The sequence below is a fragment of the Nannospalax galili genome, unplaced genomic scaffold (assembly GCF_000622305.1).
Source record: "Nannospalax galili isolate Female #2095 unplaced genomic scaffold, S.galili_v1.0 scaffold388, whole genome shotgun sequence".
NCBI lineage: Eukaryota > Metazoa > Chordata > Mammalia > Rodentia > Spalacidae > Nannospalax > Nannospalax galili.
In genome coordinates, this window is record NW_008360304.1 from 5,801,254 (window position 1) to 5,827,330 (window position 26,077).

The following is a 26,077-nucleotide window of genomic DNA, read 5'->3' on the forward strand; positions in this document are numbered from 1 at the left end:
GTCTAAGCTTCTGGTTCTCTCTTTTGATTTTATATTGATGTGGCTGGACTGATTTTGTCTTCAGGAGTTCCGCAGTGGCCCACTTCCAATGTGGGTCAGAAGTTTTCAGACTTTCTCCTTGGGTCTGGAATCTTCTAAGAATGATTTTGGCCTCAGGAATTTGGGTGTTGGACTGACCTGAGATCCTGGCCGTGGCCATGCCACGCAGGGATGCAAAGGCAGATGGGGTGGGAATAAGCCCCAAGATTTCCCAGGGAGTGGATTGAGTAGCTGGATTGTACTGGATGCAAAGCATCAGGGAGAGGCAAGGTAAGCCTCGGAGCCCCAGAAAGAGGCTGTCAGCCCCAAAAGAGGCTGTCAGGTGTTGCAGGACCAGGGAAGCAGAGAGAGGTGAGGGCGGGTCCGGGTCCAGAGGCAGTACTCCTGGGGCCCAAGGAAGGCACCAAGCCCATCCGGGTGAAAAGGGTCAGGAAGCAGCACTGGCTCCCCAGGTGTCTGAGGCCCCAAGACTAGGAATGGCACAGGGCCCAAGCTTGGAGTAGAGAACAGCAGGGGAGATGGAAGGATGAGCGCGGCTGGGGGAGTCAAGGCGCGGAAGGCTGCGCAGTAGTCAAGGCGCGGAAGGCTGCGCAGTAGACTTACCCCAAGAGAGGCCTGAGAGCAGGAGTAAGAAGTGGCTTTTTAAAGAAATAAGTGATTTAGTCAAGTGGAAACAACAACTCTAGAAAAGATACAGAGTACCTTTCTCCAAAGGATGGTGTAAAAGAACCAGAGGACACCTCCTTTTTCAGGTGACACGACCCATGTATGCCCTTATAACATAAAGGATGCAATTCACTGTGGTAATTTCTGAAGTGGGAACAAGTACTTGGAGAGAGGAAGCCCCCAGACAGCTATAGAGGAAGCACACTAATAGACTGAGGCAGGAAGTGGTTGTGGAAAGAGCTGTAAGTCTGGGCCACAGGAAGAGGGAACAGCACTGACCACCAAGGCAACCAGTCTGCAATGCCTACACTGGCATGAAGGACCAAGGTTCAGGGCAAAGTGTTTATTTTAAATAACCTGCCTTCACTTAGAAGCAGTGTACACTGAGTGTTCGTAGTTCCTATTTAACAAGACCTCCTCCACTCCCTTCCATCTTTCACCTCTACTAGCAACAACTGACAACCTCGCAAACACATCTAAGTCGTGTCTTAAAGTTTATTATGACAAAATCTGTGCATGAGAGATGGGAATACACACATTTCTGTAATAGTTAAAAAGAAGAAAGACTGATGTTTAAAAAATAATCTGGACACCACACACACTTAAAAATCAAATTACTTCAAGCAATCATTTTGGGCGTTAGATGTTTATTCAAAAAATTCTGGAATGTTGGAAAAGTCTTCTGAAATTGTCTATAGTGCCTATAGCAAATATATTTTTTAAAGATATCCACAGTGATGGTATAATGGTTATTAGTTCTAAGCAAGGTTAAATAACCTTTACACTATTGGTATTTTGTATAAGATAATTTTAGGGAGTGAGGGTCCTATACATTGTGAGATATTGGTTGGGCAACAGGTACTAAATGCCAGTAGCATCTCTCCTACCTGGAATTGTAACAATAAATAAATTACTTCAAACACTGCCAAATGTTCCCTAGAAGGCAAATTGACCCCTAGTTTGGTAACCTTACCCTATGCTAAGTTGTTTAGAAATGAAGCCTAGTAGATCTTTTATCAACTTAACCTAGTGCATTCTGGCCAGCTAGGATGACCTGCCTCCACCTCCCGAGGGCTAGGATAAAGGCGTGTGCCCACACGCCCAACTCTCCCATCTTATTTTTAAGAACTCCCCTTGACTGGAATTGTAGGCTCTAGAATACATGTTTTGCTGCTTTCTCTCATAGGTCTTCTTCCCCTTCGGGACAACATCATTCCCCCATATCTTCTAGACACCACTCATCGTCCTCACAGTCGGGATCATCTATTCAGAGACATTCCCCTTCTCCTCGCCGGAAAAGAACTCCTTCACCGTCCTACCAGCGGACATTAACTCCATCTTTACGGCGTTCTGTTTCTCCTTATCCTTCACATTGCTTATCTTCTCCTCAGAGAAAGCAGAGCCCTCCAAGACATCGTTCTCCCATGCGAGAGAAAGGGAGACACGATCATGAAAGAACTTCACAGTCTCATGATCGGCGGCATGAGAGGAGGGAAGGTATGCACTACATTTTAGCTTTTTTTATTCTTTTTTTTTTTTAAAAGAGGCTATGCTGGGCATGGTGGCACCTGCCTTTAGTCTCAGCACTCAGGACGCAGAGGCAGGCGGATCTCTGTGAGTTCAAGGCCAGCCTGGTCTACATAGCGAGTTCCAGGTCAGCTGGGGCTATTGGGAGACCCTGCCTCAAAAAGACCAAAAAAAAAAAAAAAAGAGGTCTTGTGGGTTGGAGAGACGGCTCAGTGGTTAAGAGCACTGGCTGCTCTTGCAGAGGACCCTAGTTTCATTCCCAGTACCCACATGGCAGCTCACAATTGTCCATAACTCTAATTCCAGGTAATCCAGACACCCTCTTCTGTCCTCTTTGGGCATTGCATGACACGGGTGCATTTACACACATGCAGGTAAAACACTCATATACATAAAATAAAAAATAAATAGGTACTTTAATGTAGACTTTCCTTCTCAGAAAATTGGGCATCCATATTGTTAAATAAGGGATGGAGGAGGGTTGTGTTATAGTAAATCTTGATATAAGGGACAGAGGAGGGTTGTGTTATAGTAAATCTTCTGTAATACACACAGATTAGGGCAATAGCAAATGCTTAAACACACAGAGCTGTAAAGTATTAAGTATGCACAAGTGGGCACTTATAGCTATGCTAAGTTGGTGCTTTCTTATAAGATGTTTTACTGAATACTTTTGACCAACTGGTTGTTAAAGTGTCTCTTTCAATTTCTTTTTTTAATTTTTTCTTTTTTTAAATTTTATGTGTATGTGTGTATTGCCTGCATGTAGGTAAGTGCACCTGTGTCATGCAGTGCCCGGCGGTGGAGGTCAGAAGAGGCTGTTGGATCCCCTGGGATTGGAGTTACAGACAGTTGTTAGCTGCCATGTAGATGCTGGGATTCAGACTTGGGTCTTGTTAGCTGCCATGTGATGCTGGGATTTGAACCTGAGTCTTCTGCAAGAACAACCAGTGTTCTTAACCACTGAGCCATCTCTCTAGCCCATCAATTTCTTTTTTAAATTATTTATTTTATGTATATGAGTGTTTTGCCTGCATGTAACTGCTCCTGTGCATGCAGTACCCATGGAGGCCAGAAGAGGGCATCAGATAACCTGGAACCTGAGTGTATTAGTCACTTTTCTGTTGCTGTGATAGAAACACTGACCAAAAGAACTTGTAGAAGAGTTTGTCTGAGCTTACGGTTCCAGGAGAATTACAGTCCATCATGGCAGGGAGGCATGGTGGATGGAGGTGGCTGGAGCAGGAGCAGCAGAAGCTAAGCTCTCACATCATCACGCAGGCACAGGACGCAAGAGGGCAACTGGAGATTTGGCAAGGCTTAAGATCTCCGTAAGCACACCCCCAGTGATGTGCTTCCTCCAGGATAGCCATGCCTTCTAAAACCTCCCAAAACAGTGCCATCATCTGGGGACAAAATGTCCAAACACTTGGAGCCTATGAGGGACATTTTCATTCAGACCACCATACTGAGTTATAGGGGGTTCTTAGCTGCCATGTGGGTGCTGGGAACTGAAGGGGGGTCCTCTAGAAGAGCAGCCAGTGCTCTTAACCACTGAACCATCTCTCTAACCCCTTTCAGTTTCTTAACTTTATTTTTAAAGTCAAGAAGGGAGAGGTGGGTTGGGGATATTGCTCCGTGGTAGAGCATTTGCCTAGCACTTGTGAAACCCTGAGGTTCATTCCTAGCACCACAAGAGCAACCCAAGGAGATAAAAGAAAGGTAAGCAGCAAATTAGGGAGCAGAGTTTAAAAACATTGGAAAGTTTGATAAAGGAGCTAGGGTCGGGGGAAACTAACTTGTGGAATTTCTGGATGGAAGTCTTAATGATGAAGTGAGCAAGTGTCCTGGGTATGGCTCAGTGATAGAGCCCCTGCCATGTTTGAGGTCCTCAGTTTGATCCCCAGCACCTCAATAAAAGAACAAAGCCACCAGTTTTTCTTTCTAGATCTCTGAGAATTAAGTTAATGTTGGATATGCTCTCCCAGTTCTGGCTGAGATGCTATAAAATCACTCTCATTTCTTTCTGTACTTTGTGTGTGTGTGTGTGTGTGTGTGTGCACGCTGTATACATGTGTACATGTTCATGTGTATATATGTGCCTGTGAAGGCCATGGGGATTGGCACCAAGTGTCTTCCTCTGCCATTATCCACCTTTTTGTGCCATCACCAGGGTCTCATTGAACCTGTAGCTTGACAGGTTAGACAACCCCAGTTATCTTCCTGTCTCCCTCTCCCCAACACTAAGATTACATGCACATGCCACCATATCTAATTTTAATTTTATTTTTTATCTATATTGTCTCTTTTTTTTCTGTGAGAAACATGAATTTCTGAAGCTGTATAAATGGAAGTAAAATTGATTTCCAAAATTGTCTTACAGAAACTAGAGGCAAAAGGGATAGAGAAAAGGACACTAGAGAAGAGCGTGAGTATGAACAGGATCTGAGCTCTTCTCGAGACCACAGAGATGAGAGAGAATCCCGGGATGGCCGAGACCGGAGAGATGTGAGAGACCGCAGGGAGCTGCGGGACTGCAGAGACGTCCGGGACTGCCGGGACATGAGGGACTACAGCAGAGACACCAAGGAGAGTCGCGACCCCAGAGATTCCCGGTCAGCTCGGGATGCCCATGACTACAGAGACCGCGAGGGCCGGGGTGTCCATCCGAAGGAGGACACGTACCAGGAAGAGTCCCGGAGTTACAGCAGAAACCACTTGAGAGAAGAAAGTTCCCGTACAGAAATAAGGAGTGATTCTAGAAATGAGTCCCGAAGTGAAATTAGGAGTGACCGGATGGGCAGAAGTAGGGGGAGAGGCCCAGAAATACCTGAAAAGGGTAAGTAAGGGTTTTGACTTGTAGTGAGCTGTATTTTGTATATTCATATAGAAAGCATTAAATCTCTAAGATTTCTCTTCTAAATGCATCATTACTTACATTCATTCTTAGCAATTTGTGAGAGTAATTTGCAATCAGTTAAATTTGTATCTTCCCTATAAACTCTCTATTAGAATTACGAATTTAAGCAGCAAAATGTAAGTGGCGCTCGGTAAGTCATAGCCTCTATACAGATCAGTGGGGAACCCTGTGAACACTGCTACATTAAAACCATAAGGCGATTTTTAATAAACTGGTATGTATGTGATCAAATGGTCTTTCAAGTAGACTTAAAATGGTATATTTTCAAAATTAATGTCAAAATGATTGATTTATATGTTTTCAGTATTTACACTTGCTGCAAATCACATATTGGGATCATTTTTCTTCACCCAATTAACTTTGATGTATTTCTGACTACCTCCAAATTACTGAGGCTTAATTAGCTTTGGCCTCTCTCTTGCCTTTCTCTAACCTCCTCCCAAAAGCTACTAAATTCTCACCTCTTTTATTCCTTCCACTGGTTCGTTGGTTTAATCTCTTGTTGGTATTAATTCACCTTGTAGTGCAGAGCACCACCCTGACCCCCACCTGCTTCCTCATAATTGTCTTGACTTTTGTTTTAGGGGGTGTTTTGTTTGTTTTGGTTTGGTTTTGGACAGGGTCTCTTTATTGCCTAGGCTGGCCTTGAACTTGGGATCTTCCTTGCCTCTGCCTTGCCGATATTAGAAGTCTAGGTATGCACCACCATGCCTGGCTTCTAGACTTTTCTTGGTCCTTTACTTTTTCGTTTCAATTTTAGAAGTTCTTAATTCCACGAAAAACTGTTGGAGTTTTATTTCAGATATATTAAGCTTATCAATTAATACCTTTTCCTATTAAGGTTTTATATGTATTTTAATTTTCTAAAACCCTATTTTGAAGGAATTGGGTACGTACGAAATTAGAGTAAAATGAACAGAAAGCTCTGTGCACTGGCTTTTTGCCAGTGTTAGCATCTTAAGTGTGATACATAGTATCAGAACTAAGACATTAACATTAGTACAGAGCTTACTCAGAATTTACTGGTTCTATTTGCGCATGGGCGTGTGTGTGTGTGTGTGTCTTCCTCTATATCTGGTGTAGTCTTACTGCCTCCGTAATCAAGCTTCTCAGCTGTAACATTAACATTGAAGATTCCCATGTGTACTACTTTGTAGCCACACATCCATCCCCTCCCCTGTCCCTGGCTCCTGCTAACCTCTAACATGTCCTGCATCTCATTTCATTTAGCATAATCTTCTTGGGGTTCATCTAAGTTGTTGCTTGTCTTTTTTTTTTTTTTCCTAACCAAATAGTACATGATGAGGATTTACCACCATTTATTCAACTCTTCACCACTGAGACATTTGGGTACTTTACAGTGTGATGGCTATTAGGAATACAGTCATTGGGAACATTCTTTTTCCCATCCCTTTGTTTTTCTGAGGCTGTGTCACTGGAAGCTTGGGCTGCCTTTATCTCCTGCCCTCCTTCCTTAGCCTTTTAGGTGCTGGGATTATAGACTTCTGCAGCCAGGCCTGCCTCACACATCTTTTAATAGATTTAAAATTTTTCAGATACTACTTCATGTTGTCAAATTACCTTAGTTCTATATTGGAATATTTTCACAAAAAATGTGTATTTAAAGCAGTATTATATATAGCTTTATCTTTCATTTTTTTCATGATTTATGTATCTGTGAGTTAGATATGAAGAAGTGTTTTGTTGTTTGGAGTCTAAGTCATTCTTCTTGCTTTTAGGTTCCCATTTTATGGCATCCTTATAGACAGAAAAAACTGTGGCTTAGCTTACTCTAGTCATAGTCATTAGACAACTTGAGTTTTCTGATCCCTGTAATATTTTTGCAACAGTAATTACCATGTTTTAAAATACCAAAAAATCCTTTTGTAATGTTTGGAAGAAAGATCATGACTGAAAAGCATGCTGGATAAGTACATTTGTTAACTGAGTGAATGTCCCTTGTGTAGGAAGCCGAGGAACAAGAAGTTCTCAGATGGATAGCCATAGCAGTAGCAGCAACTATCATGACAGCTGGGAACCTCGAAGCAGCTATCCCGAAAGAGACAGATATCCCGAGAGAGACTCTCGGGAGCAAGCAAGGGATTCTTCCTTTGAGAGAAGGCACGGAGAAAGAGACCGCCGAGACAACAGAGAAAGAGGTTCGTCAAATAGACTTACTTTGTAGTGACCAACAACTGGGAGGATTGTTCTTTAAATGTCACTTTTTATCATAAAATATAGTTCAGGATCTGTATTTGATAATATATTTGAAGCTATCCAGATAGTCTCTGTTCATATGGAGGCGTGATTATGTAAATAGCTAACTACTACTCTCTATGGCAGCAGAGTTCAAGAACTGGGGATGCTCTGTTGTATGGAGTAGCTTGCAGCTTTAAAGAGTGTAGATTAGTGAGTGTTATCACCACTTAAACCTTTGCAGCTGAGGATCCTGGCTACTCAGTAATTAGCTGTGATCCATAGTTTTATAAGGACTGTCAGATAACTGCTGAGAGAACGAAAGGCAGGGGCAAGAGAGCAGGTAAGTGGGCTGGAGACGAGGGAAGAAGGGGGGATAGTGCTGAGGATTGTCCAGAAAAATGTGGTGTTCATATTTCATCCTGAGAATTCATATTTATGGTGGCAGATTTCATACTCTAGTACATCTTAAATAAAAGTTTTAATCTGTTAGTCTCTTAAAGCACTTTTGGGGGGGCTGGATAGATGACTCAGCAGTTAAGAGCACTGGCTGCTCTTGCAGATGACCCAGGTTCAGTTCCCAGCATCCACATGGCAGTTAACAACTGTCCATAACTCAGGTTCAAGGGATCTGATGCCGCCTTCTAACTTCTGAGGGCATTGCATGACACTGGTGCACTTACATACATGCAGGCAATATGCTCATACACATAAAATAAAAATAGATCACTTTTGAAGCAAAATTACTAGGAGGTGTGTCCTCAGTTTTAGATAGAGCTGGAACTTCTACAAGTCTTATGTTTCTGAAATTGTTTCTTCCCTAGCATTTTAAAATTCTCTTTAATACTTTCATATCCTAGCTCATCTTGTATAAATTTAATAGCACATTTGGTTTTACACTTATGTGTAATTCAGGTGTACATATTAAGCGTTTATAAGATGTAAGAACTTTAATGGTTTACATTTTTTTTTAGTTAATCTTTGAAGTATCCCTATAATTTTCATATTCTTTTAGTTAAATAAGCTACATTTCACTGTTTAAGGGGTTAGATCTGAGAGAAGTTTTCAGTATTCTAGAGAAGAATATTCCAAAGCTGGAATTCTAACTCAGGTATTTAACTATAGAAGTCCAATTATTGGCCAGGCATGGTAGCTTATGCTTTAATCCCAGCACTTGGGCTTTGAAGTATCCCTATAATTTTCATATTCTTTTAGTTAAATAAGCTACATTTCACTGTTTAAGGGGTTAGATCTGAGAGAAGTTTTCAGTATTCTAGAGAAGAATATTCCAAAGCTGGAATTCTAACTCAGGTATTTAACTATAGAAGTCCAATTATTGGCCAGGCATGGTAGCTTATGCTTTAATCCCAGCACTTGGGAGGCAGAGTTGGGCAGAGAGCTCTGTGAGTTCGAGACCACCCTGGTTTACATAGTGAGTTCCAGGCCACCTGGCACTACAAGGAGACCCTATCTTAAAAAAACCAAAAAAAAAAAAAAAAAAATGAAGTCCAGTTATCCAATTATCTTTGTTTTATTTCACTGTAACTATTTTTAGAATATTTTTGTTGATTCTTTGAGACTTTCATACAGTGTAGTTTAATGATACTCAGCCCCCACTCTTCTACCTCCTTCCAGCCCCCATCTCCCCACCCTTTCCAACTTCCTGTCCTGTTTTAAAAAAGTAATGTATTGAATCCAATTTGTGCTGTCATATATTTATGGGTGTGGAGCCATCCACCGGAGTGTGGTCAACTTCCCAGGGATCCCACTCTGGAAGAAAACTTACCCTCCCTTTCCTAGAAACTGTCAACTGTCGGTAGCTCCTCATCTATGGGTGGGCTATGGGGGAGGTCTTTTTTGCCCCTTGCCACTTAAAGCTAGATTGTTGACTGGCTTAATCTTATGCAGGTCTTGGAAACTTCAAAAAACTTTTCTATTTCAATCATACAATTGATATTTATTGAAATAGTTGTAGTGAGCTACACTCAGAAACCAGCCTGAAACTTTTAAGCTGATTTGTTTTTACTGCCTACAAAATAACTGCTTTTAAGCAGAAGGATGAAATTGAGTTTTCATCAAAAACATAATAGGCATCTGGTAGATAAACTGAAAGCAAAGGTACTAACCACTCATACTCTTGATTATGTTGTCATCTGAGCAGAGCTGATGAATTAATTCCACATTAATAAATTAACTGTAGTGACAGGGGCGGGAAAAGTAACATCCTAGAAAAAAATTGATGGTACCTAGAAAAAAATGGGATTTGGATTATTCACAGGTTTCTAAAAACGTCTGTGAATGAGGGTGTCATTTATCAAGGAAATACATGAGAAGCACATCTTCGAAGAACACATTTAAGGGAAAGACGGTAGCAAGGAAGACAGTTTAGGCATGTTACTATAGCATTTTTATATCCTTTTTATTTTAAAATAAAGGGAATCTTCTTTTGGTTGGGAACATAAAGGTTTTATCTACCAAGAAGTTTTATCTACCAAGAAGTGACTATCTTCTGATGTTGCGCGTTCAGAGATTTCAAATACGAGTTGCTGTAAGGTTACAGTATTGAAGTTTTTCAGGTTATTTCATAATTGTGATTTTCGCAATGATCACCAACTCAGAAATTCAGCTGAAACATGGGCATACTACATTCTGGAAATCCAAATTATGATACAGTAGAGCTATTTAAAATAGAAATTCTTTTCAGCAAAAGCGAAAAGATTTGAGAAAAAAACAGACTTTTAGCTCTGATATTCTAATGGAAAATTACCAAAATCGCCTCTGGATCATACTTTCTATGTTTTTTAAGAAGAAGGAGCAGAAAATATTGAATAGGGTTTCATTTTGTTTGAACATGAAAATTAAATGAATTTTGAAACTGGACCTATAACCTCTATGTAGTAAATACAGACAAATCTTACCCTTTTTTACTAGTGATAAGGAAAGGAAATTCAAGTTATTATATTGAACTTAGAAATATTCTAAAATTATCTGCTAAGTTGGTATTAGATGTTCCAGTTTCCAGCCTGTTGAGTATGCTGCAAGCATGATTTATTGTGTAACTAGCAGACATTGGTATATGGTATGAAAATGGTGCCTTTGGTCATAGTTGCTTTAAAGATGTCTATGTCTTTAGGAAAGTTCCTGTCTTTATTACTTTTTTTTTTATCTCTGACTGCTTTCCTGCTCAACCATGTATTCAGCATGTATTCGATTTCTCTGTTTATGTACTTCATGTGTAGAGTGGGAAAAAGTAAAATTCATTAGTTATTATAAATATATCAGTAGTATGAAACTTTACATTTGATTGTTCCAGGGTTTTGAGACATCAGTACCCTTAATTCTAGCTTAGTAGATAGAGATTAATGTTGCAGCTGCATGTTTTGAGGTTTGTTCAAAAGTTTTCTCCCATGATAGCTGCGTTTTAATGTGTTGTGTATAACTTGGGCTGGTTAGAGTGACTTACAGGGATTTTTCTCCTTCAGCTGCTATGTTCCACACCTCCTGCGGCTCCTATCCTTTATCACCAGTGCTCTCCGGGGGCACAGAGAAGATCAGAGGTGAAGGGTAGAGATGGCAGAAAACAGGGTTGAAGCCGTGGTTTGGAGGCAGGATTGGAGCAAGCAGAATAGACCAGAAAGGATCATGGGAGGCTGGGACTTGACAGGGAGCAGAAAACATGGCAGTTAGAGGGCAAATGCAAATTATCCTTAAGTAAGTATTCTTTTAAATGTCCAGGGATGATTGCTATTAAGAGTAAATGTACCTGGTTTTTAATTTGTTGTTGGTATGACCAATATGCTGTACTTAGATACAATTTAAGGGACGCTATGGGTTATCTGCAAAATTAAACTCTGACAAAACTTGATTTTCATTGTAGATCAAAGACCAAGCTCACCAATTCGTCATCAGGGAAGGTCTGACGAGCTTGAGCGTGATGAGAGACGAGAGGAACGAAGAGTAGACAGAGTAGACGAAAGAAGAGAGGAACGGGCTAGAGAGAGAGAGAGGGAACGCGAGCGGGAGAGGGAGCGGGAGAGAGAGAGGGAGCGGGAGCGGGAACGGGATCGTGAAAGAGAAAAAGAGAGAGAGAGGGAGCTAGAAAGAGAGCGTGCCAGAGAGCGCGATAGAGAACGAGAGAAAGAGAGGGATCGGGAGAGAGAGAGGGATCGTGACCACGATAGGGAGAGGGAGAGAGAGAGGGAACGGGATAGAGAAAAGGAGCGGGAGCGGGAGAGAGAGGAAAGGGAGAGGGAGAGGGAGAGAGAACGGGAGAGAGAGAGAGAACGAGAACGAGAGCGGGAGCGAGAAAGGGCAAGAGAACGAGATAAAGAACGGGAACGTCAGAGAGAGTGGGAAGAGAGGGGGCGAGAGGACCGCCGAGAGAAGCGAGAAGACATCCGAGAAGAGCGGAACCCCAGAGATGGCCACGAGGAGAGGAAATCCAAGTGAGAGCAGGCTTTGGGGCCTTGAGACCCGCCAGGAATGCAGAAGTCTCACTGCTTTTCTTCTTTAGATGTCCCAGTATTTTAGATGGCTGTGCGTGTGTGTGTGTGTGTGTGTGTGTGTGTGTGTGTGTGTGTGTGTGTGAGAGAGAGAGAGAGAGAGAGAGAGAGAGAGAGAGAGAGAGAGGTGTGCATGTATATATTTACTTGGTCCTTGAAATGTTTTTCATTTCTAAAACTTTTTTTAATTCTATTTATGGATCCAAGGGCTCTAAGCTTTTATGTTAGTCTATTTTCTGTTCTATTTCCCTCTCCCCATATTAAAAATAATGAATGTAAACCACAGAGGTGTTTGCCTAGCACATGTAGGCAAGTCAGCATGTTCTTCTTCCCTCTGACCTCATTAATTCTATAACTTTTAAGTCTTACCTAGTTCTGTGCTTTGATTGAAATCTTTTTTGTGCCTCTACTATCTTATACTGGCAAATGTTTTTCTGATTTTTTTTTTTTTTTTTAATGGCTAACCAGCCCAAGAATTGAATCTAGAAACTTAGGAGTAATGCTGAAGCCCTGTCACAAAATCTCCTTATGTGAAATTGCCACTTTTATCTTCATTGCCTTGTCTGGATACTTTGTATCTAGAACTTGGTAAAAAGCATTGTTTTATGTAGGTGTGCTGAATTCTCAGTGTTTGCTTAATTCTAATCTTAGGTTATTTTCTTAAAACGACTTTAAATCGCTTTCTCATGTTGTAGATTTTGCTTTATTCTAATATATCAGTTGTTCTTTGCTGTGTTGACAATTTACCCTCAGAGTGAGTAGTTTAAAACAAGTCCCATTTATTTGCTCGTGATTCTGTAAATTCATTTCACCTGGGCTCAGCAGAGTGCGTCCTCTCCTCTCTCACTTGGCATCACTGATGTGTCTGCGATTGACAGTTCACCTAGGCCTGGGTGGCTGGGGTGCCGTGCAGTCACATGCTGGCAGTTCAAGCCCCTTCTCCATGTGACCTTTTAGCCTGCAGTGTTCCACACTGTTTAGCACAGAATGGTGGCTGATACCCCAAGAGAATAAAAACCAAAGCAGTTTGTACAGTGTCACTTTCCTCTCATTCTCTTGTCACATAGTAAGTCACTAAGCCAGCCCAGATTCAGACAGTAGGGTCCCTAGGCCACTTCTTGCCAGGAGAGCTTCCATAAGGAACTGCACAAGTAGGGGCCTTTGGTTGTTGCTCTTCACCTATGACTGCTCCCTTGCTCACATGTTGCAGTCTATGTACGGAGCTATCCAGGAGGTATGTGCACTATAGCATATCTCTCAACCATTGACCATCATATCTGTGAAGAGTGTTTGTTTCAAAAATTCAATGACTGTATGAGAAAACAGAATAATTTGCACATGATCTGTAAGCCACAACTTAAGTTTAAAGAAGCAAGTAGACATGTGAATTATTGTATTGGTTGGTCTTTAAGCTAGTAATTTAGTTCTAAGAAGACAAAGGAGCTAATTTGTAAAAAAATATTTTATTAGTTTTATTTTATGTGTATGAGTTGTATTGCACCCATGCAATGTCCATGGAGGTCAGAAGAGGGAGTCAAATTCCCTAGAACTGGAGTTAGGGATGGTTGTTAGCCACCATGTGGGTGCTAGGAGTCAAACCCAGGTCCTCTGCAAGAGCAGTCAGTCCTCTTAACCGCTGAGCCACCTCTGCAGCCCCAAAAGGAACTACTTTTTGTACTATACCCACAATATGCCTGCCTGGCCCTGGACTTAGGACATAATGTTATTCATCACTTCAGTTTTATGAGAAAGACTTATTTTTTCCTCTCGGTTTCAGATGAGAAAGCTAAGACTCAACAGCTTCAAGGAACTTGCTTAAAGTTGCATGAAAGTAATGTAGCTCTAAGTTAAATGCACAACTTTTTAACTCCCCAAATCATCTATCCATCTTCTCAGTGTGAAGCAGATAAAATTGACAAAAATTTGTGTTACAGAATACATTATTATATTGATTTCTCTGCTTCATGTTACCAGCTTTTGTAGTATTGAGATCTGGCAAGTTTCCCTTGAGTGACTCATATATATAATGAAAGAAATGTTCTTCTGGATTTTTAATCTGCAATTGTAGTTTTAGCAAATGAGGTAGAAGACTTTTATTAAAAGTGCTCTGTGTCCTTTGTGTCATACAGCTCTGACTACATTTCTTTCCTATAACTGTAAGTTCTACTTACATTAAAGAAATACAGGTGAAGGGGCTGGAGAGATAGCTCATCAGTTAAGAACGCTGGCTGTTCTTGGAGAAGACCCAGATTCAAATCCTGGTACCCACATGGCAGCTAACAACTGTCTATACCTCTAGTTCCAGAGGATCCAGCAGCCTCTTCTGTCCTCAGGCATTGCACAACATGGATGCACTTACCTACATGCAGGCAATACATGCATACACATAAAATAATAAAATACTTTTTTAAAAAAGAAAGAAATACAGGTTAAAAAGCATAGGAAAGAAGTCTTTTTTCACCATCCGGAATTTTTTAACCTGTATTTTGTTTGCCCAAATTTAGGAAGCGCTATAGAAATGAAGGGAGTCCCAGCCCTCGGCAGTCTCCTAAGCGCAGGCGTGAGCATTCTCCTGACAGTGACACCTATAGTGGAGATGACAAAAGTAAGTGCCCTTGATCTCCTACCACTAAATGTTTCTTTATTGATGGAAGTATGTGATAGAAATGCCATTTTATCACAGTGCCATTCGTCATACTATTTGTAGTTAAAGCCATGTTTTTAGTGACAGTATTGCCATTTAAAAAGTTTTGAAATAAAAGTGAAGGTTTGTCCTACTATTGTGTGTGATGTTCTGTTTACTGGCCTAGTGAAGGTGTGGTTATTATATTTTTCCCATAGATGAAAAGCATAGGCTCTCAAGCCAGGTTGTGCGACCACAGGACTCTCGGTCTGTCAGCCCGTCACACCTTGCAGAAGACAGGCAGGGCAGGTGGAAAGAGGAAGATCGCAAATCAGAAAGAAAGGAGAGTTCAAGGCGCTATGAGGAGCAGGAACTCAAAGAGAAGCTTTCTGTTGATAGACAGAGAGAACAGGCAGAAATCGTGGAAAGCTCACGTGGTCGGACCCAAGACATGATCAGCCACCACCAGTCAGAAGATCGTGATGTATCTGACCGAGCCCATGATGAAAATAAGAAGAAAGCAAAATTTCAAAAGAAACCTATTAAGAAAAAAAAAGAGGATGATATTGGAATAGAGAGGGGCAATGCTGAGGCTTCTGAAGATGGTCAAGTCTTTTCACCAAAAAAAGGACAGAAGAAGAAAAATATTGACAAAAAGCGTAAAAGATCCAAAGGTGACTCCGATGTTTCTGAGGAAGAAGCAGCTCAGCAGAGCAAGAAGAAGAGAGGCCCCCGCACACCGCCTCTGACAACCAAGGAGGAATTGATTGAAATTTCTAATGATAAGGATGGCATGCTAGAGGATCCACTGAAGAAAGAAGAGACAGCCTTTAGCGACTGGTCCGATGAAGATGTGCCTGAGCGCACAGAGGGCCTGGAGCCCGAGCACACTGCCACCTCTGCCATGCCTGGGAGAACCCCTTCCCCTCTGTCCTCTCTTCTCCCTCCTCCGCCTCCTGTGGCTGCTGCCAGTACTGCAGCTGCTGCTCTTGTCTCTGCTGCTGTTGCTGCCACCACCTCTGCTGCCATCTCCAGCTCTGCCATGGCCTCCAATACCAGTGCTGCTTTTGCCAGTGAAGACTCACATAGAAAATGCCAGAGGACACGAGTGGAAAAGTTAGAAGTATCTCATGTGACTATAGAAGATACACCACATCGCAAGCTGGTGGATCAAAAGAGGAGCAGCAGCCTTGGGAGCAATCGCAGTAATCGGAGTCACACCTCTGGTCGCCTGCGCTCCCCATCCAATGATTCTGCCCATCGAAGTGGCGATGACCAGGGTAGTCGAAAGAGAGTGCTGCATAGTGGCTCTGGAGATAGAGAGAAAACAAAAAGCCTGGAGATCACAGGAGAGAGGAAATCTAGGATTGATCAGTTAAAGCGTGGAGAACCCAGTCGAAGTACTTCTTCAGGTAATAAGGTTAAACTTTGATCCAGCTAGTGTTTCCTATGGTAGTATGTTTGGTCCAAATTATAATTATAAAGCAGTGCCAAACTGGTTACTTCATATGATACTGAAATTTCATGTAATTTCAAAACAAAACAAAAGCATAGGCATCTCATTAAAGTCTCATCTGCTACCATTTTAATACCAACATTTTGAAGAAGCACTTTCAGTAGATTGTTAACCATGTCAGGATTTTAGTGAGAAGTCTTGTTGATAGGACTTGCATATTTTAACCTTCCTGCTATTCTGGTTGCAACCAGTGCTGCCTCTTTGACCACAGAAAATAAGATAGGGAAGAAATCAAAGAATGATCTCAGTTGTGCCTGGTTTTTTATTTATTTTTATTTTATGTGTCTGTATTGCCTGAATAGGTAGGTAGGTGCACACATGTCATGCATTTCCCATGGAGGTCAGAAGGGGGCGTTGGAGCCCCTGGAACTGGAGTTACAGATGGTCGTTAGTTGCCGTGGATGCTGGGAATTGAACCTGGGTCCTCTACAAGAGCAGTCAGCACTCTTAACCTCTGAGCCATCTCTCCAGGCCCATGGAGGTCAGAAGGGGGCATTGGAGCCCCTGGAACTGGAGTTACAGATGGTCGTTAGTTGCCGTGTGGATGCTGGGAATTGAACCCGGGTCCTCTACAAGAGCAGTCAGCACTCTTAACCTCTGAGCCATCTCTCCAGCCTCTGTGCATGGTTTTTTTTTATGTGCTTGTTTAAAGATAGACATAAAAAATAGACAGGGAAACTTTTGGAAACTATTTTAATTAGCACTTCAATTGAGAGGGCAAATTTTTCCTTAAAATGAGTTTGAATATATGAAATTGTATATAGAGAGCATGGACATATAAAATTTGCAAAGTAAATATTGAAAAATATAGAAAATAAATAGTTGTGCATTTTAAAGGACTCTAAAATGGACATTTTGTTTCTGTTCATGTTAACTTTATATATGGCATATTCATTTTAGATCGCCAGGATTCCAGAAGCCACAGCTCAAGAAGAAGCTCTCCTGAGTCAGATCGGCAAGTCCATTCACGATCTGGGTCGTTTGATAGTAGAGACAGGATTCAAGAACGAGATAGATACGAACATGACCGTGAACGGGAGAGAGACAGAAGAGAGACAAGGCAGAGAGAATGGGACCGAGAAGCTGATAAGGATTGGCCACGGACCAGAGAGAGAGAGAGATTGAGGGAACGAGAGAGAGAACGAGACAAGAGAAGAGACTTGGACAGAGAAAGAGAGAGACTGCTTGCTGACTCCACAGAAAGGGACAGAGAGCGAGATAAAATTTTTGAGACCTCTTCTCAAATTGAATCTGTGAAACGTAGTGAGGCAAAACTGGAGACTGAGCATGAAAGAGATGTAGACAGCAGTTCCCGGGACTCCTTGGCTGTGGATAAGGAGAGAGTAGATAGAGACTTGGGGCCTTTGCAGGGACTGGAAGATGTGATGAATAAGGCGGAGAGAACAGAGAGCCTGGAAGGTGAGCACCACCCTTTCCTGTGACACTGCTCCATTGCTTTTCCAGTTCCCTGGGAGACAAACATTGTCTTTTGAAAAGCAGGTGAATTGACTCCATTCTATATGTGAAGTAGATCCATAAGGAAGGCATTCATTTCAGTATCATCAAGGCAATTTTGGAACCAATAAGCTTAACAAAATAAAGAAGTAACAATTGAAGTAAAAAAGTAGGGGAGTAGGGCTGGAGACATGGCTCGGTAGTTGAGAGCACTGGCTGCTCTTGGAGAGGACTAGGGTTTAATTCCCAGCACCCACAGGCTGCTAACAACCCTCATAACTCCAGTTCCAGGGGATCTGATGCCCTCTTCTGACTCCACGGGCATTGCATGACATGGGTGCATCTAGTTACATTCAGGCAATATACCCATACACATAAAATAAAAATAAAAATTTTTAACATAAAGAAATCAGTTCCATTAAAATAAAAGGCTACATAGGTGCATTGTCAGCTGAGTATGATGGCTCACACCTAAAGTCCTGTCACTGGGGAGGCTGAGGCAGGAGAATCATGACTTCAAAGTCAGCAGTACGTAGATGCATCTACAACAAAAATTGAATTAAGGAGTCAGATAACTCATTAGTGATCCCTGTTTTCTAGGGCTGTTGAAAATAAACATAAGCTGTTTGATGGCACATTGCAGTCGTTCTCAGCCATGTGGCCCAGTCAGAGTCAGTCTGGAATCCATGGAACCTCAGTCCCCACTGCCTCTCCTCTCTACCTTTAACTCCCACTCTGCCAGAAAAACTGTCTCATTTTAGGGAGAAGGGACAGTGACTCCAGTCAGAAGAGAGCTATTATGTTGATTAGTTATATTCAGTTATACTAAAAGTTAAGTCTCTTTTAGAACCATGACTCATGATTTCATGTTATTTATACTCAAAATTGAGGTGAAAATGTAATGAGAAGAAAGCAAAGGTAGAAATTTTTTTGATAAGTTAAATAGTTGAAGATGCACTAACCAGTGGCACATTAGGCTAGCTAAGAGCTGTAAGCATTCACCTTTAAAGGCAGTGGATTTTACTGTAGCCCAAACACTATCTATGGCAAATCAAAAGTAATAAATATTATTGCTTATGTCCTAAGTGTCTCAAAAGTCTCATCCCAAGCCTTTCACCTTGTTTTACACATTCTTCCTTTTCCTTTTTATCCTCTTAAATCTTAATAAAATGTATTACTTGCCTTATAACACTTTCTCTCATCAGTGTACACACTGTTTAGATGCCTAAACCATGTCAGTACATCTGTTAGCACCCCAGCACTGTCTCATACTTTTCAATGTTTTTCTTCCCATTATACCGTACTTATGAATCATAGCTTTCACCCTTCATCATCAAGACTGTGCTCCTGCATTCTCTACATAGTATTCCTTGTTGCATTATAATTATAACCTTGCCTAGGTTAACAGGAGAATGACTCCCCTGAGAATTCTTCTGAAAACTACCTCCTCGTGGTGCTCCAGTTTTGCTGTCAGTATTTACATCACGTTCTGACGTAACCTCTCTACCTCAAGCCCACAGTTTTGTTTGTTTTTTTTTCATGTGATAACATTTGGCTTACATAGTAAAATTCCAGTCTTTCAAAAGGTGGATCATTACATCTCAGTTATCTGATTAACTGTTGTAGGATGCCATCTGTTTTTCCCAGTTAATTTAACGAAAATAATCTCTATTTCTGCTTTCATCACATTGCATTTTCACCTCAATTTTGACTGTAAGTTGCATCAGGTTATGAGCTGTGGTTTTAATGGAAGTACAGCCTTGGGATATAATCGAATATAATTGAGCTAATCGTTATAAAAGTTCTCTTATGACTGGAGTCACTGTCCCTCATCCTAAATGTATCATTTCTTTATTGTGACCACAGATAATGTAGCATAAAAATTTAGGAGTGAATCATCTGCTACACTGTGTAAATATTTTATCTATTCTTGTTGTTTTTTTATTTTGTTTTGTTTTGATGAGACAGGGTTTCCCTATAACCACAGGCTGGCCTGGAATTTACTATATAGTTGGCCTGACTCTGCTTCCACCTCTGAGTGCTGGGATTAAAGGGGTGCACCACCATGCCCAGCTTAAATATTTTATTCAAAGTAGGAAAATAAGTTGGATAAACTTGAAAGCTTAAACTCTATCTTGTTCACTTATTTCTAGAAATAGATTTGTATATGTTAAAATGAATTGGGGAAATTTTAAAAGTATTACAAAATTCTATAGAAAAAAATAAGCAATAAACAGTTGTTAGGGAGAGGAGACTCTTTAGTGAACAAGTTGTATAGAGGGCCCTTGTGATATAGCTTTTGTGAGTTGTTACTCATGCTGGCCTAGGCTTTACAGTGATACAGGTGTCTGAGAATCCCCCATGGTCCTGTGGGCCACTCAAATGAGTGTTGCACCAAGGCCAGCACTTGCAGCTCAGCATCCAGCAGCCCCACCCTCTGCACAGTCTGACATCATCAGTTTTCAGAGTGCCCAGAACCTGAGCTGCTTTAACAGTGCAGATGTGTAAATGGGTTTACCTAATCAAGAAGTTCAACTGAAAAAAATGGAAAATCGGCTCTGATGACCAAGTTACTTAGCAAAAAATGTAAATTGGTAGTGAAGATATTAAACATAAGTTCTATTTCCTTTGTTAATACAAGCTTCATTGTTCAGAGTAGCCATTGAAGAAAGTGTACTGACTATGCAAGTTCACTAAGGTGGTATCCAGTTTGGGGCCTAACAGCTGTTTGTGTGACCTCCTAAACCAGCTGCATGATGTTGTTATTGAGAATAACAGAATGCATAATTATAATAAGGTGATTCTTTTCTGAAAAAATAGAGAAATTATTAGAATGATTAGAAATATAACCTCTTACTCTGCTATAAAATCAAACCCATAAAAATATTAAGCATACTCTATGGTTTGGGGACTAAATCCACAACTAATTCAGAAGGAGATGAAAATTTAGCCTAGGATAGGTGAAAAAATAGTTGATAAAAATAACAAAATAGAATATATATTACTAATATCAACAAAAATATTTATTTTGGGCCAGAAAGAGGGCTTAGTGGTTAGGAGCACTGGCTGCTCTTGGAGAGAACCTGGGTTCAGTTCCCAGCATCTACATGCCGGTAAACAACTGTCGTGACTCCAGTTCCAAGGGATCCAACACCACCTTCTGGCCTCTGCAGTCCCTGCACAACACAGGTGCACTTCCATACATGCCAACAAAACACTCATACACGTAAAATAAAAATAAATTTTAAAATTTTTAAAAATATTTATTTTAAAAGTATATTATTACAGCATTCTTCTAAAGTTTTTTATTCATTAATTAAAAGAAAACATTGAGATGGGGACATGGGATTGCCAGGTAGTGGAGAATTAATGACAGTTGAACATTTGTATTTCACTGTTATCCATGTAATGAGCCAAATAATGTGGACTAATATTGAGTGAAATACGTTTTGAAATAGGTTTGCAAGCTTTTAAAAATTAGGTAAAGAACTTACAGTTTTTGAAGTTAGATTTTTCTGAATGCTAAAGTTGTATTATCAAAAATGAACACTCACGGGGCTAGAGAGATGGCTCAGCAGTTAAGAGCACTGACTGCTCTTGCAGAGGACCCAGGTTCGATTCCCAGCACCCACATGGAGGCTACGAACCATCCTTAACTCCAGTTCCAGGGGAATCTGAAGCCCTCTTCTGACCTCTGCGGCATTGCACGACACGGATGCACTCACATACAGGCAGGCAATACACTCATACACAAAATAAAAATAATAAAATAAATAAAAAAATAAAATAAACACTCACAGAAAGGCATGAAAATAGCAAGAGGACTTGTTGAGAAGCAGCCAGCGAGAGAGGGAGAGGACGAAGGGGGCAATGAGGTGAAAATGACTAAAATCGTTATGTAAATATATGAAATTGTTGCTGGGCGTGGTGGCGCATGCCTTTAATCCCAGCACTCAGGAGGCAGAGGCAGGTGGATCTCTGTGAGTTCAAGGCCAGCCTGGTCTACATAGTGAGTTCCAGGACAGCTGGGGCTACAGGGAGACCCCATCTCAAAAAGACCAAAAAAAAAAAAGTATGAAATTGTCAATAAAATTAACATAGCATACATAATTGTTAATACAGCAGTGCATCTTTTGTTTCTGATATTTTAGTTGTAATTTAACTAATTAAATTTTATTTTTCATTATTCTTTTGAAATGATCAAGTATAGAGTAAGGTAAGTTTTCTGATTTAAAAAAAAATAATACTTTTCACACTCTTTTAGTGTGCACACCAGCATCTACCTTTCAGTTTGACTTAGATATCCCTTTTAAAGCTTTTTTTTGACATGAACTTAATTTTTCTATTTAGCAGGAGATGATGAATCCAAGTTAGATGATGTGCATTCATTAGGATCTGGTGCTGGGGAAGGATATGAGCCAATCAGTGACGATGAACTAGATGAAATTCTGGCAGGTGATGCAGAAAAGAGAGAAGAGCAGCAGGATGAAGAGAGGATACCAGGTAATCAATTGCAGAGCTGTTTAAACATAAAAAGCATCTGATTTATGGTATGAAAAGAGTTTTTGCATCCTTTAAAAAGGCATTTTGAAGTTCGGTATGCTGTCACATGCCTGTAATCCCAGCACTTGGGAAGCAGAGGCAGATGGCTCACTGTGAGACTGAGGCCAGCCTGGTCTACATGGCAAGTTTCAGGCCACCTAGGGCTATAGGGAGACCCTGTTTCAAAAGACAAAAAAAAAAAAAAAAAAAAAAAAAAAACACTTTGAATCTTCCCATTTATGTTTTAATTTTTATGTAATTAAGGGAAGACCATTGGAAAGAAAATCATGTCATAGGCTATATGTCTGTTTATTTTTAAGTAGACGTTGCCTATGAAAGCACCTCATGGGAAAAGTAGAGCTATAAGATTTGTTTTCCAGAGTTTAATTTAATTTAATTTAAGTTTATTATATGACCTAAAACCTAACCAAATACTGATTGCTTGCCAGTGTCTGACATGGCGTATATATTATACAATGCTTTACAATCGTAATGGCCCAACCCAGCTTTTTGAACAACTTTTCAAAAATATATAATAATTGAACTTTTGTTTGAACAACACTGTATATAGCTTCTTTCTCAGATTTGTAAATCTGGTGATTGTGTTTGCCTACTGTGCATTGTGCATGGCGAATACTTGCTGTGACTATCCCGGAACAAAACCCCTGACACTCGCAGTGAACTGTCTATCTCAGTCACTGTTTGCTTTTTCTAGCTTTTTATTGATCTTACTTATTTTATTTTTTGAGACAGGGTTGCATATAGCCCAAACTGGTCTCAAACCTACTATGTAGCTGAGGATGTGAACTGAGCCCCCTGCCTCTAACCTCCCTAAGTACTAGAATTACAGGATTACAGGCAGGCGATACCAAGCTTGTTTGTTTTAGGGGATTTTGTTTTTGTTTTTATTTTTATCATAGTGAGGGCCTTTGCTTGGTCTGGATATATAAAATATGTTTATTTAATTTGCCCTCATATTTCACATTTTTTCCTAACATATGTAATTTGTCACGGTGTATTTAATGGTTGTTTGCTGTGTGCTAATAATATTCACTATATAATTATTTTACATTTATTTATTTATTGGCAAGGGTACATGCCAGTGTGTGGGTGGAAGTAAGAGGACAGCTTGTGGAAGTCAGTTCTTGCATTCCAATTGAACTCAGGTTGTCAGACCTGGCGGCAAAGTACATTTACCTACTGAGCCATCTCAGTGGCCCTACTGTATAATTTTCAAAGGAATTTCATTTTGGTGTGTTGAATTATTTGCTTAAAAAAAAATAAAAGTATGTATGCACACATATAAACTAAATGTGATCCTAGATTTAGCACTAAGTTTCCACAATGTCCAATATAATCTTACTGAAATAATGAAGATCTTTCATTAGGGAATTCTTGTATTACTTAAATGACTTATTTTGTACAGGTGGGTTAGCCTGCCTGTTTTCTTTTGGTGGGAAGATTTTTTTATTTGTAAGAGTTCTTAAATTCTAATAATAGTTTTTATGAGAAAGCTTTTATTTTAAAAATACAGCTTTTGGGGAAAAAAATGCTTATTTAATGGCATGCTTCCTGGATTTAGTGGTCATTGAGTAGTCGTGAGGGATTGGTTCCAGGATTCCTGCAGGTATCAAAATCTTCAACTGTTTTAAGTCCCCTATGTAATAAAATGCTTAGAATTTGAATGGAGCTAGCATGTACACACACACCCTCCAGCATACTTTAGAAACCATCTCTAAATTACTAATAATACCTATGACAACGTAAGCACTATATAGTTACCGACCTCTACTCTTTAGGATGACATGGAAAAAGTCTGTGCATGTTCAGGATACATAAAAATGTTCATACACTTTTATCTCCATTTGTTTAAATAGATATGGAATCTATAGATGTAGACACCCAACTGCATTTCTTTACAGATGAGACTTACTTTCCCTCCCTCTCTCTCTCTTTCTTACATTTATTTATTGTGTGTAGGTATATGGGTACTCAGGTACCATGGCACTAGTGGGGAGGGCAGAGAACAGCCTGTAGTTGGTTCTATCCTCTCATCATGTGGTTCCTGGGGATCAAACTCATGTTGATAGGCTTGGAGACAGGTGCTTCCACCTGCTGAACTTTTTTCCAGCCAAGACTGCTATTTGCTGATGTAAAATAAAACCCTGTTGTTTAACTTCACAGATCCATTAGACGTAATAGATGTGGATTGGTCTGGTCTGATGCCAAAGCATCCAAAAGAACCCCGAGAGCCTGGAGCTGCCCTCCTAAAATTTACCCCTGGAGCCGTTATGCTGAGAGTTGGGATTTCTAAAAAGTTGGCAGGTTCTGAACTGTTTTCTAAAGTCAAAGAGACGTGTCAGAGACTTTTAGAAAAACCCAAAGGTAATTTCATTTTGCCTTAACTAATATTGCTATAAATACTAAGGTGCTTTTGAAACGAATTTGTTTCTCATGTAGAACTTACGGTCTGAGAAACTTTTAAGGAATCATAATTATGATTTAATGTTTATGGTCAAAATTCCTTTCTTAAATTTATTTTGAAAAAAGTTTAATTCTGTAGAAAAGTTGTAAAATGAACTTTCTGTAGAAAAGTTACTTTTTTTTCCCCCCTCTTGCATGATGGACTACAATCTTGAACTGTGAGCCAAAAGTACAAAAATAAACCCTTCCTTTCTTAAGTTGCTTTGTGTGTTATCTTGTCACAGCAATGAGGAAAGTAACACGGTGACAATGTTGTGTCAGTGTCACATAATTGGACACTTAAAGTCGAAGAACAGACCACGAAATGTAAAGCTAATACCAACTATAACAACAAAATGGTCATTATGCAAATAAATGTGATACTGTCACCCTCAGATTAGCAAAATATAATGAATTATATTAATAATAAAAGAAAAGATTTTAGCACTCTATTTTTTAAAAAGTTTTTTTGTTTTTTTTTTTTTTTTGGTCTTTTTGAGACAGGGTCTCCCTGTGGCCCCAGCTGTCTTGGAACTCACTGTAGACCAGGCTGGCCTTGAACTCACAGAGATCCACCTGCCTCTGCCTCCCAAGTGCTGGGATTAAAGGCGTGTGCCACCATGCCTGGCAAAAAGTTACTTTTTTTAAAAAAATATTTTTATTGAGTTTTTATGCATTTTGTATACTAGATCTTAATCAAATTTAGACCCTCCTATCCCATCCATGCCCCTCCATACCCCACAACCACCACTGGATTTTCATGCATTTTGTCATTTATGTTAAGTTCTGTCCTCAAATTACTTTGGAGGGCTGAGAATATATCAGTGGTAGAGCATGTGCACAAGGTACTAGACTTGATTGCAGCACCAAAAACTAAAGAAAAAAAAAATTGCTTCTTACAAGGTAAGCTCATATGTCAAAATGTACAATGTTTGTCCAGGGCTAAATAAAGCAGAACTGTGAAATTGATATTCTGAGTTTCCAAGCAAACTGGGTGTCTTGACAACCTTTTCGCCCTACAAGCAGAGGATTGTACCCAAATGCAAGTGTCTAGGGTAACCTTTAAGACAATGGGTTAGCTTGGTGTGTAGGGATGCCAGCAGGCACCACACTTGCTAGCTGTTATCTAATTTTTCTGTGTTCATGTCATACTTAGGAAAGGAAAGAGTTTACTTCAGCTTATACTTCCATGTCAGAGTACATCATTGAGGGAAGTCAGGTCAAGAACTGAAGCAGAAACCACGGAGGAACACTGCTTACTGGCTTGTTCACTGGCTCATTCTCAGCTAGCTTTTTTATACAGCTCAGGCCCACCTGCCTAGGAATGGCGCGGCCCCAATGGGCTAGGCCCTCCACATCAATCATCGATCAAGACAGTCTCTCACAGACATGACCGTAGGTCAGTCTAATATAGGCAGTTCTTCAGTTGAGGGTCTCTCTTCTCAGGTAACTCCAAGTTGTGTCATGTTGACAGTAAGAACTAACTAGGATGGTCTGAAAGTATTTTATCATGTTAATTTTTTACCTTATTGCAACAAATTTGAACTGATCCAGATCCTTTCCATTTGTGAATCTAGTGTTTTTGTTTTGTTTTGCAGCTTACTAATACTTTTGTTAATAGAGACTGA

The 26,077-nt window shown here is 40.3% G+C and overlaps 1 protein-coding gene across 4 annotated transcripts in view; it reads left to right on the plus strand.

Moving 5' to 3' along the window:
* Positions 1-26,077, plus strand: part of Zc3h13 (zinc finger CCCH-type containing 13) — a 97,784-nt gene that overhangs the window by 61,874 nt on the left and 9,833 nt on the right. For 3 of the 4 annotated variants that reach the window (XM_008824394.3, XM_008824395.3, XM_029559275.1), the window contains 9 exons: positions 1,892-2,202; positions 4,616-5,071; positions 7,120-7,311; positions 11,226-11,793; positions 14,355-14,455; positions 14,692-15,885; positions 16,890-17,408; positions 21,795-21,947; positions 24,171-24,371. In XM_008824394.3, coding sequence (XP_008822616.1) covers positions 1,892-2,202; positions 4,616-5,071; positions 7,120-7,311; positions 11,226-11,793; positions 14,355-14,455; positions 14,692-15,885; positions 16,890-17,408; positions 21,795-21,947; positions 24,171-24,371 — 3,695 coding nt within the window. The remainder of the gene's footprint in view (positions 1-1,891; positions 2,203-4,615; positions 5,072-7,119; positions 7,312-11,225; positions 11,794-14,354; positions 14,456-14,691; positions 15,886-16,889; positions 17,409-21,794; positions 21,948-24,170; positions 24,372-26,077) is intronic. The other variant, XM_008824396.3, reaches the window with a different exon arrangement.